The 12,952-nt window shown below is 41.8% G+C and overlaps 1 protein-coding gene across 1 annotated transcript in view; it reads left to right on the plus strand.

Moving 5' to 3' along the window:
* Window positions 1-12,952, plus strand: part of ALDH3B1 (aldehyde dehydrogenase 3 family member B1) — a 44,534-nt gene that overhangs the window by 14,922 nt on the left and 16,660 nt on the right. The window contains exons 2-6 of the mRNA XM_048486456.1: window positions 565-934; window positions 9,145-9,307; window positions 9,447-9,557; window positions 11,204-11,324; window positions 11,498-11,583. Of these exons, the coding sequence (XP_048342413.1) occupies window positions 9,146-9,307; window positions 9,447-9,557; window positions 11,204-11,324; window positions 11,498-11,583 (480 nt within the window). The 5' untranslated portion in view covers window positions 565-934; window position 9,145. The remainder of the gene's footprint in view (window positions 1-564; window positions 935-9,144; window positions 9,308-9,446; window positions 9,558-11,203; window positions 11,325-11,497; window positions 11,584-12,952) is intronic.

Here is a 12,952-nt window from a genome sequence, read left to right on the forward strand (position 1 = left end):
CAATAAGATTGGCTAGAATAACCATGTATCACCACCTCAGAATCCTGTGAGGTATTTGCAAGAATACAGTACTTGAACAGTACTAATGTTGGTTCAAGTATCCATCATTCCCAGACTGTATAGCCTTAAGAAGATGGTTATCTAATGAGCTTTTAGGTCATATCCCACCAGTCTATTTTTCTGTTGAATGTTCAGAAGCCAGTTTAAAGGGTATAATAGTATAATCGTAAGCAGAGTTACACACTTCTTAGCCCAATGATGAATTCAGTGGACAGATGGATAATTCTGCTTAGGATAGCAGGGTAAATCCCTTTTGTACTTTTAGTTGATTCTCCAAATTGTGTCAAGTTCTATGTCCTGGCTGCCTTTCTGAATTACAGAATTTAGAAATATTTTAAGCAGATGGGAAATGCAGGTAAAGATCTGCTTAAACCACTGTTATGGGAAATCTGGACATCTTTCCTTCTGCCATAGATGGAGGCAATCATTTATAGTTGCAAGCTCAAACCAACAGGCATTTCTGTTGGAATACAATTGATTTACTGTTTTCTTGTTTCCTTCTAGGTGAAGACATTGTGCAAAGTCTTATTTCAGGGCACTTTGACTTCAGAAAACAGCAGAACCAGGAAACTCCCGATCCAAATGAAGATAATCAGAATTTTGTCCATTTAGGACAGCCAAGTAATAGACAACAAAAAACCCGGGAATCCCTCTTCCATCATGAACCTAATTTATCCTGCACCAGTTGTAAAGGTCATCAGCATCAAAGACATCAATCCAAACTACAGGATATTCCACTCCATGATGGAGACAGGCAGGACTCTGGTTCTTCAGGACAGAATCATGGTTCTACAGGAGAGCAAAACAGGAGACCACATAAATTGCAGGAAGATCCCCAAGCACCTGACCGACAGCAGGGCTCTTCTTCATCTAGGTAAGGAAGCAGTACTATGACTGAGCAAATTAAGAAGGCTCAAAACACTAGTTAACGTGATTATTAGTCTGGTATTCTCTCTTCAGTTCAGAGTATGCATGCTATAATTTTAATATCATTATATTACAATTAATATTAATATTGCAAGGATATCTGAGCATGGAGAAGGACTGTTTACTTTTGCTGTATTACAACATAATATAGTATATGAACAGAAAAATTCACACTGCTGTGTCCTCTACATATTTACTTTGTTGTCTCACTGAATTCATTGGGATTCTCATAAGTGTACTTAGAATTTCAGCCTTTTTGGTATCAGGGAAGTAGGAAGAGTGTATACAGTTAAGTATAGTCTATTGAAGTACTTGATTCAAATCTAGGTTAGTGTACATAACCATGCTTTCTTCCTGAAAGACACACTGTATTTTAATAGCAATATGATTGTCAAAAATCCAACATGTACAGCATCTCCCATTTGTGTATTTTAATCCTGAGAAAGACTTCACAGAATTGTGCTGCTCATTTGTGCATTAATTGAAGTCAAATCATTATCATCTGCTTTTTTCTCCTAATTATAAAATGGGAAAAGCATGCTGAGGTTGCGATCTAGGAGACTGGACTATGAACGAAAGTTCACGGCCACACTGAATGCAACTGGACTTTAAGCATGAATAACCCCCATTTCTTCACTGATGGAAGATAATTAATGATGATAGCAACCTGGCAGTGAGATAGTCCTTTTCTCTGAGAAACAATAAATCAGAATGAAGGTTTAAAAAGAAAACAAAAGGATTTTAAATTACTTGGTGGAAAGTGGAAGAAAGGGCAAAAGCAAGAAGAATATTCCTACACCAGCAGTGGCATAGTGGTTAAGAGCAGGTGCATTCTAATCTGGAGGAACCAGGTTTGATTCCCCGCTCTGCCGTTTGAGTTGTGGAGGCTTATCTGGGGAATTCAGATTAGCCTGTGCACTCCCACACATGCCAGCTAGGTGACCTTGGGCTAGTCACAGCTTTTCGGAGCTCTCTCAGCCCCACCTACCTCACAGGGTGTTTGTTGTGAGGGGGGAAGGGCAAGAAGATTGTAAGCCCCTTTGAGTCTCCTACAGGAGAGAAAGGGGGGATATAAATCCAAACTCTTCTTCTATATATTTTTCCAAATATGGGGAATTTATTTTATTTTTATTTATTTTATCATAATTTTATCCCATCCTTTCCCTGGGGGGCTCAGGGTGAGTCACAAGTTAAAAACACACTAAACATTGAATAAAACAGAACATTAAAAGCTATAAAATGCCTTACCAAATTCTACAATTCCAGTACAATTAAATAGCAAATAATGCATTAAAAAATAGATGGCAACTTAAATAAATCCCAAACTCGTCCCCTCACCTCCCACCTCCACACACCCCACTCCAGAGGCTGAGAGGAGATGATGGTACAATTTGATCTGGCTGGCTATCTGGGAAAGGCCTGGTGAAACAACCTGGTTTCACAAGCTGTGCGGAACAGAGATAGTTCCTGCAGGGCTCTGACCTCAGCTGGTAATTTGTTCCACCAGGCTGGAGCCAGGGCCAAAAAAGCCCTGGTTCGTGTTGAAGCCTGCTGGATATATCTCGAGCCAGGGACTGACAAAAGGTTCCCCTCAGCTGAGCGGAGGGGCCTTGAAGGGCAATATGGGGAGATGCGGTCCTGTCTGTGTGTTTGAAAGTGTGTTTGAAAGAATACTGCTATGGGGAAGGTTTAAACCAGATATAAGTGGATTGTGTTTCTTCTTTTACTTTTTTACTTTTCTAGTTTAGCCTAAGCTGCAAGCACTGATTGCTAGGAAAATCATGGGATGTAAACAGATTATATTATAGTTCTGTGGACAATTTGAGACACTAGCTAGAGAAATAGCATTAAACAATTTAGTTAGATTAAATGATCTACTTTTTTAAAAATTGAAGTTTATTTCACCATGGCCAATACCTCTCCAAAATATCTGTGGACATAATTCTTGAAAAATCAGTTTCATCTGAGATGATGTAACAGATATTTTGAATAATTAACTAATAAATAGGATATATTTTAAAAGAAGATGTGTGAGAGAGTAATAAAATAGACAAAAGGTTCTTAAAAATGAAAGAAGATATTTCAGAATATGTTAAGCAACTGGAAAGTATTTGGAGAAATAAAACAAACTGAGCATTTGGATAAATAAAACAAACCAATGACAAAGCTGACAATCTTGAAGAGAAGACAGAATATTTTAATAGGATCCGGAAAGAGAAAGGGACAATTTAGCTTTACTGAAATTGAGAGAGAATTTTGATTGGGATTCAGGGTGGTTTCTGAGTCTACAGGTGAAAATATAAGGCAAATAATTATAACTGCCTGGCAGACTTTCTAGGGGTTGCGGAGAAAGATAGGGTGACTGAAGTTGATAAAGTCTACAGAATAAATTCCTGATATGCTGCAATAAGGAAAATCCCAAGAGATATGCTAGTTCAGTTTGCAAGGAAGAGAATGAAAGATCTTACCCTACAACTGCATTTTGATACAAGATTGAAAATTGCTAATATGGACATAATCATTTAAAAAGAAATATCTATCAGAATATTACACAGGAGAAAAGAATATACCCTCCTAGAAGATTGTTTTGTTGGGAAAACTGAAAGTCGTATCTTTTCTAGCATCACAGATTCAGATAGACTATGTTTCAAAAGATGCAAGAATTCCTTGAAAGATATAGAAGGGGCTTATTGTTCAATCCAAAGAGGTGGGGCTGAAGCCACACTGGAAGCGGTGAAAGGGTTGCACCAACATCTGGGCCACAAGCACCATACAAAGTAGCCAGTGTTGGTGACCAGCTGCCACAGCACCCAAACCCAGATTCTGGGCCCTGCCGTGGCTGGCTGCCATCAAAAATGCCCACATCATCATGAAGGGGGACATTCCTGGAGGCAGAGCCAATTTTAGTCAGATCCTAAAGGACTTTTGGCCCAGGAACGCACCCTCTCAGCAAGCTGCCAGGACTTCACCGAACCAAAAAAAGGTTGCAGCGTGGCAGAAGTTTGAGGGACTGGAGCACTTGCTTTCCCCTCATGAGGAGAGGGGCTGCATGCGTGCTTGGGACTCTTTAGTTTGGAGAGGAGACAGGCTTTGAGGGGGGATATGGATTGAAGTCTATAAAATTATGCATGGGGGTAGAAAATGTTGACAGAGAGAAATTTTTCTCTACTTTCTCACAATACTCAGAACCAGGGGCATACACTGTAAGAAAAATGTTGGGGAAGAATTTAGGACTAATAAAAGGAAACACTTCTTCACTAACAGCGTGATTGGTGTTTGGAATATGCTGCCACAGGAGGTGGTGATGGCCACTAACCTGGATAGCTTTAAAAGGGGCTTGGACAGATTTATGGAGGAGAAGTCGATTTATGGCTACCAATCTTGATCCTTCTTGATCTGAGATTGCAAATGCCTTAACAGACCAGGTGATTGGGAGCAACAGCCGCAGAAGGCCATTGCGTTCACATCCTGCATGTGAGCTCCCAAAGGCACCTGATGGGCCACTGCGAGTAGCAGAGAGCTGGACTAGATGGGCTCTGGTCTGATCCAGCGGGCTTGTTCTTATGTTCTTATGTTCTTAAGTCATTTTCCCCTGAGGACTTTCCCAGGAAAGAAAGGAGTTTCTTCTTTTTCCTCTCCCAGTGCCCACAATGCCAATTTTGAAGGCAGCACAGTGGCACCTTCCTCTGCCTCCCTCCCCCGGATTGGTCTGCCCAAATCAGATCAAGATAAATTAGAAATAAAGCATCAACAACAGGGAAAGGAAGAAGAAATCATTGTTAATAATCTAGAACACAACTATGGATTACAAGTGTCTAACATGGAATAGAAATGGAGCTAATACTCCACAAGAGAGGAGAAAAATATTTCATCATTTGAAAAAAAAGTGAAAACAAAATATAATTTGTCTACAAAAAAAATTAGAAAAAAGAATATAAAATATCTGTCCCATAAATCTTTAGATGAAGAATTTATCTCAGCCAGCATTAAAAAGAAAAATGGGGTACAAATGAGTACTTTATAAACATTTTATTGATAAGCTTATAGAATTTTCCTATGAAAGTTGGTGCCTGTTGGGGGACTGGAATGGAATAATAATACCACACATGAGCAGGTTTTCTGAAAAGAATGCTAAAAATATAACAGGTAAATTGCCAAAACCTTTTTTTGATTTGGTGAACAATTTATGTCTGGTTGACATATATAGACAAGAGAATACACTGTTTTCCCAGAAAGTCACAGGTATTTTTCAAGAATAGATCTGATTTGGGTTTCTAGGGATTTCACATCTAAGGTATCCAAAGTAAAAATTTTACCAAAGACTTTTCTATAGCATAACACTGTAAGCTTTGTGTGTAACAGAAAACCTAAAACTGTTACAGCCTCATTGGGAGGAAAAAGGCTTGAGGGAGTTGTGCAGCCTTGCGCCAGTGCATTTGCCTTCCCTGGGGCACTTACCCTGGTGGAGGAGGCAAATTCACCTGCAGCCACCCACCTCTCATAACTGTCAATGCAAAACCTGGAAGTGCAGGCCGTGGTGGGGCTGTGCTGCTATTTTGATCACATGCCGGGGGGGGGGGGGGGCTGGGATGTTCCCAGAGGTGGAGTCAATGTTAGTCGGCTTCACCCAAGGTTTAGTGCCAGGAGCTCAGCACCCTGGCCCTCAAGCTTATGCTACCCTTTTACACGTGGCGTAACTCCTGTAAGCCTTATGGTGGGCTTTCCAGCAGTGTGTGTGTTTGGGAGGGGGGAGGGGACTCTGCATTTTTTGCTGCCCACACCACCAGAAAGCCAGTGATGGGATTCAAATAGTTTAACAACCAGTTCCGCTGGTGGGATGAAAATAATTTAACAACTGGTTGTTAACAAGCACCATTTTAACAACCCATTCTGCCAAAGTGGTGCAAACCTGCTGAATCCCACCACTGCAGAAAGCCCTCGTGAAGACAGTGGGGTGGCGCTGCAGCTGCTCCGTATCCCGCCACTGAGGGCTTTGGATGAGGCTGTTAGACGGAGACTAAATGAAGTTCTATTTCAAAAGGATATAGTTGTGCAGGATTGTAAGAAAAAAAGAATGTTTGAACTTAATTTGACTAAGTGAACAGAGTTGAGAATAGTTTGGGATGCAAGTAAAAAGTTGCCTGATGCAACATAATCGTGAACTTAAGATAGGCAAGAGAAAATGCAGAATATTTTGGAGGAGATCCAAAAAAAGAAGACAAACTGAAAAAAATCCAAGAGATAGAGGATTTCGCAACAAGTAAAAATGTATTACCAGTAAGAGAAATGGAAACAAAACTGAAATATACAAAGCAAAAGAATTTTGAAGTTGCACACAAACCAGAAAAGTGGTGAAGACTTTCACGACTGGAATCAAGCGATTGTTATGGGCCTGGGCTGCGTGGCTGTGATCTTATAGGTTTTGCTTCTAATGTTTCACCCACATCTATGGCTGGCTCACTTCTCTGTGAGGCGGACAAAACATATACCCCCATCACACAATCACTCCACAAAGTGCCATGGAGAGAAACACATCTTATTGTGACATGCCTCTGAAGATGCCTTCTTCATAGGTCCTCCCATGAGCTTTTTGGCATACATAGTGAGATTTACAATGACTCCTACTTGCTGAAACCAAAAGTGTGATGGCTTTCTACTAACACCGCTCTAGACATATCCAATCCCTCCTCAAGTCACTCAGCTCCATTGTAAACCAAGATGCCAGATTCCATCTTGAAGGTGGCAAAAGTCAATGGGGGGCAACTATGTCAATAGTGGTAAGATCATAGCACCAGCCTCCAGTCCCATAATCCCATTTCCCTGCAAATGCTCAGTACAAAAATGAAGGCCAGGATGTATAGTTTTTCATGTGCTGGCCTTGTCATAACGCATTGTGGCCAAGTAGGCTATGAAATCCTGTACTGGCCCAGGTAAGGTGCCATGACTATTGAAGTGATGACTATTGAAGACCTTTTTGGGAGTCCTGGAGACCCCCTGCCAGTCTGAGTAGACAATATTGACCTTGATGGACTGATGATCTGATTCTTTATAAGGCAGCTTCATTTATTCATGTGAAGTTTCCCAGAATACTCAGGCCAGTGATGTAGGTATAGATTTTTTATGGGGCGGTTCGGGGGTGAAGCCATGCCCCCACCCACCGGGGCGTGTCCACACCTCCCCAAGCCATGCCCCTGGCCTCAGAGCTTATAAAAGCAGCTCTCCAAGGCCAGAGATGGCAGACTCCCATGCCCTGCCCGCCTCGCCCCGCCCCCACACCAGGCAGAGGGGTAGCTAGGGAAAATGAAGCCCGGTGCAAAACCTGAGGATTGCGCCCCCCCCATGGGCAGCTGCTGTGATGCTGAAATCCACCCACAAACAGCATCACTTTCAATGGTGTTTAAAATAGGCAGCCCAGATTCTCCTTTTAAATCTATCTTAAAGGGAGAATCTGGGATCCCCAGTTAAAAAAAACATTGAAAGTGATGCTGTTTGTGGGTGGATTATCCTCCACCCTGAAACTGTATCACTTTCAATGTTTAATCTGGGGACCTCAGATTCTCCCTTTAAATTTATGCCGTAGGGGTTGGATTCAAAAGGAGAATCTGGGGAAATTTGGGGGGTGCCTGTTGTCAGGGGTCAATTGTTAAGCTAGCAGCACCAAACTCTCAGGGTATCTTTAGGAGACTCTTCTGATGATACCACCCAGGTTTGCTGAAGTTTGGTTCAGAGGGTCCAAAGTTATGGACCTTCAAAGGTGTAGCCCGCATCTTCTATTAGCTTCCATTGGAAACAATGGGGGATGGAGCACCCCTTTTGGGAATCCATAACTTTGGACCCCTGAGCCAACCTTCACCAAACCTGGGTGGTGTCAGCAGGAGTGTCACCTGACGATAGCCTGAAATTTTGGTCCCACTTACCTAAAATGCGCTCCCTGCAGGCCAAAAACCAAAAAACACTTTAAAATACAAAAACCCCAGAAACAGGGGGCGGAGCTTCGGACATGCAATGGGGGGGGGGTTGAACCCGAGAACCCCCCCTTACCTACGTCCTTGACCTCAGGCTGGAGGTCTGCAGGACCAAGCCTGAGACCACTTCCACCAGCTCACACAGAACACCCATTGGAGAACTAAGCAGCTGGTTAAAAAAAAAGCAAATGCCCAATATACTCTTGGATCCTACATAAAGAACAGACAATCAACACTGGAAATAATCCACATTGCTAATCTGCAAAAGGAGAAAGACTCATAGAGAATGATATCTACCACCACTACTGCAGCTGCTGGTTCACAGTTGATGAAGGATCATATAACCAGGCAGGGATAACTAAGACCAAAAAACTCTGTCTTTTTCTTCCAACCAGGTCTTGGTCATACAAGCATGATCAATGCTGTCCTTTTCTAACAATCCAGACAGGAATGCAATTTTATTCTTCACTGAGATTGTATTGCACAATTTCACAAGGAATCACAGCAAATAGGGGCCATTGTACCAGCATCTCTAAGGATGGTATGAAGGTTCAATGAAAATATGAATACTGATTTGTCTCATTGGCAATCTTGGAGTATTTGTTTGTATTCCACTACCATACGTCTCAGCTGTGCAGAAATAGCTTCTCTCAACATCCCCAGGATAAAGTCCAGATTGCTTTGTTTCTTATTTTGGTCTAACTCAAGTGAGACAACCATTACAGCAATCTGTCCAGAAGACAACAGTTGTTCTAATGGGAGTTCCATCCATTCTCTATCAGAATCAATTTTTGATCCAGTGGTGGGTAAACTTTTGTTGCATAGTAGCAGGCATAATTATTCCTCATAACTTTTTTGATATGATGCACTAAACTTTTAGCCCTTAGTTTATAAGAGTCGTACATAATTGATTGTTGTTGAGGCAGTCTGCACAATATTTTTACACAGGGCTTCAAAATTACAGTTTCTTGTTCACTTTATATTTCTCAAGTGTCTCCTGCATAGCTATACATTTATTTCTGTGTTCCTGCTTTATTTTTTTCTAATATTGGACATGAAGAAAAATTACAGGGAGGAATATCACCAGATCAACAGAGCTTTGGGGCATTCTATTGTATCAAAAGACTTTGACAAAACAAAAAATCCACAAAAAATTCCTTTGAAAACATTTGATCCTTTGATTTCTCTCCAGCATGAACCCTTATGCTGCCTTGGTTAATTGCCTGCGAACTACCTGGCTATCAGGAAAGACACGCCCTATGGAATATCGGAAGACCCAGATAGAGGCACTAGGCCGCTTTCTGGATGAGAATGAAGCAGAAATCATGCATGCTTTGAATGTAGACATGCGCAGGGTGAGTATGACGTTACAGTAGGAAGTTTTGACTGAACTTCAGTTCTCTTCTGTTGCAGAAGAACCAGAGACATCTGATCTATGGTATAGTTCGTAGGCCTAGAGTTGGCAATACCAATGCGTTTTTTCTCTCCCCACAGCCTCATTTTGAAGGATACCTTGCTGATATTGCCGTAGTTAGGAATGAAGTGAACTATGCACTCAACAATCTGTGCAGCTGGATGAAGGATGAGTGTGTGAGCAAGAACCTGGTAAGAAGGTCAGGCTGAGAGGGGAGGAAATGTGACTGGTCAGGTACTGCTATCTAATCAGATGTGGGGGGTGGGGAGGGGGATGGATCCCCTTTCAAAACTGTGGTATGGGTATTCATTCTGAAACCAACAAAACAAAGGAAGCTATATCCAACTCTTCGGCTAGGGACCTAGAGGGTTGAGCCAATATAATTAAAAATAATATTATACATTACACACACACATACATATAAAATTAAGAGCAATTGCACATTAAAAGAGTCAAAAATATAGACTCCAAAAGGTAAATTTCATACACATGAGGAATCAAATGAAATAGCCAGATTGACTGCACCAACAACATCATATGCATTTCAGCCCATAAGGCCTTCTTCCATTGTCACAGTACAGTGTATACATATGTCTACAATCAATTAATAACATAGTCTGTGTAAAAGTCAATTCAGGTTGAACATGAAGCAATTCAATATTGGGGTTCCAGATATAATTAAAAATAAAATCAGGCCTGAACTTGTCCTGGAGATCCCATCAATCGCATAAATAAGCATGATGTCACCATGCTGATACTGGCAGCACATCTTCTATTATGTGTTTGTGTGCCACCTAAACTTGGAATCTAGTGGCACCTAAAAGGTTAACAACTGTGCTTGGGCTGCAGTCGTGCCACTGGACTGTTGTATTTTGCCGTTACAGACTACCAAGGCTAACTATCTGGAATTCTTCTCATATAACAGTGGTTCTCAACCTTCCTAATTCTGCGACCCGTTAATACAGTTCCTCATGTTGTGGTGACCCCCAACCCTAACATTTATCCATTTTACAGATGGAGGACATTGATGCAGAGAGTCTTAGGCGACCCCTATGAAAGGGTCGTTCGACCCCCAAAGGGGTTCCGACCCCCAGGTTGAGAACCACTGTCATAGAAGCTGGTAACTGAGATATTATTTTAATTACATTTGTAAATTGTCAGCTTTTGAACTACAGCAGTATGTCAATTATTTGAAACTTAAAACCATCAAATGAAACCATCAAAATGTTTGCTGTAACAATATATCAATAACTGCTTTTTTAAATAGCCATAAGTGTAAAGAGAAATGGTAACCATGGAGACTGGGGCAAAGAAAATGGCAGTGATGTGTGTGAGACCAGCCCCCATTTACGCAGCATGCAAAGCTGCTTTGACTGCAGTGCAAGGAAAGATTGTTGCAAAGCCTGTTTGAGAAAGAACAGATGTGGGGAGAACCCAGAAAATGAATGAAAAGAGGATGACATTGTGTGGCTGCGCAACCCCCTCCCCCCACTCCATTTTGGTTGCCAAACTTGACCCAAACCAAACCCAATTTGCATAATATACAGCTCTATATCTTTTTTGGACTTAAATGAGCGATAAGTTATTTCAACAAATAATCACAAAAAATCCTCAACAAGTGAAATAGTTGTGTTTTATAGCATCTCCAGTAGCTAGACACTGTAGAACTTTTTGTAAAATGGAGAAAAATGCAGAAACACCAACCGTTCTAATGAGCAAGTTCATGGGTTCATTGGAAAGACGAGGCTCCATAATAAGGGCAAGCAACATTTTCAGGTTGCTAATGTTATTATTTTTCATTTTATCCCATTTGGTTTTCTTGTCTGCTTCCTTGTAGGCAACCCAGCTTGACTGTGCTTTTGTTCGCAAGGACCCCTATGGTGTGGTGCTCATCATTTCGCCCTTTAATTATCCCTTTCACCTCACTTTGATCCCTATGGTGGGGGCTATTGCAGCTGGTGAGTGAGGAGGTCTCTGAAGGCCATTTTGTTCTCCACAGCAGAATATCTTTACAACCATGACTCATGGAACCTCTGTTCAGCTGGTCTGTTCCCTGTTTGTCAGGGACTCCTGCTAGCTGGATGGTTTTGTGCACCTTGCTACCATAGTCATATGTTCTTTTCTCCTCCAGGAAACTGTGTGCTCCTCAAACCTTCAGAGATAAGCAAATGCTCGGAAAAACTCCTGTCTGAAGTGTTGCCTTCCTACCTCGATCCAGTGAGTTTCTTAGCCCTAATTCTCCTTTATTTCCTCATAAAAACTTACTTCTTGTTCACACATATTACCTCTTCTGGCTCTTGAAAATCATGGTTGTCTGAGTTCTCTGGTGTGAAGCAAGAGAAAATGTGTATAGTATTCAGCAGAGATGCTATCTCTATGGTGGGTGCTAGAGTATGTGGAAAGGGCATTTATGTGACTTCAGCAACATACAGTGGGCAACATACGCAGACAAAATCAGCCATTGTACATTAAGAACATAAGAAAGAGCCTGCTGGATCAGACCAGAGTCCATCTAGTCCAGCACTCTGCTACTCGCAGTGGCCCACCAGGTGCCTTTGGGAGCTCATATGCAGGATGTGAACGCAATGGCCTTCTTCTGCTGCTGTTCCCGAGCACCTGGTCTGCTAAGGCATTTGCAACCTCAGATCAAGAAGGATCAAGATTGGTAGCCATAGATCGACTTCTCCATAAATCTGTCCAAGCCCTTTTTAGAGCTATCCAGGTTAGTGGCCATCACCACCTCCTGTGGCAGCATATTCCAAACATCAACCACATGTTGCATGAAAAAGTGTTTCCTTTTATCAGTCCTAATTCTTCCCCCCAACATTTTCAATGTATGCCCCCTGGTTTTAGTATTGTGAGAAAGAGAGAAAAATTTCTCTCTGTCAACATTTTCTATCCCATGCATAATTTTATAGACTTCAATCATATCCCCCCTCAACCGTCTCCTCTCCAAACTAAAGAGTCCCAAACGCTGCAGCCTCTCCTCATAAGGAAGGTGCTCCAGTCCCTCAATCATCCTTGCTACCCTTCTCTGTACTTTTTCTATCTCTTCAATATCCTTTTTGAGATGTGGCGACCAGAACTGAACACAGTACTCCAAGTGCGGTCGCACCACTGCTTTATATAAGGACATGACAATCCTTGCAGTTTTATTATCAACTCCTTTCCTAGTTATCCCCAGCATAGAGTTTGCCTTTTTCACAGCTGCCATGCATTGAGTTGACATTCCCATGGAACTATCAACTAAGACGCCCAACTCCCTTTCCTGGTCTGTGACTGATAGCACTGACCCCTGTAGCGTGTATGTGAAGTTTGGATTTTTTGCCCCTATGTGCATCACTTTACATTTTGCTACATTGAACTGCATTTGCCATTTCTGAGCCCACTCACCTAATTTATCAAGGTCCGCTTGGAGCTCTTCGCAATGCGGTTCTCACCATGCTACATAATTTGGTATCATCTGCAAACTTGGCCACCACGCTACCCACCCCTACTTCCAGGTCATTTATGAATAGATTAAAGAGCACTGGTCCCAAAACAGATCCTTGGGGGACACCACCCCGACATCTCTCCATTGTGAGAA

This window comes from Sphaerodactylus townsendi, linkage group LG02, assembly GCF_021028975.2.
Source record: "Sphaerodactylus townsendi isolate TG3544 linkage group LG02, MPM_Stown_v2.3, whole genome shotgun sequence".
Lineage (NCBI taxonomy): Eukaryota > Metazoa > Chordata > Lepidosauria > Squamata > Sphaerodactylidae > Sphaerodactylus > Sphaerodactylus townsendi.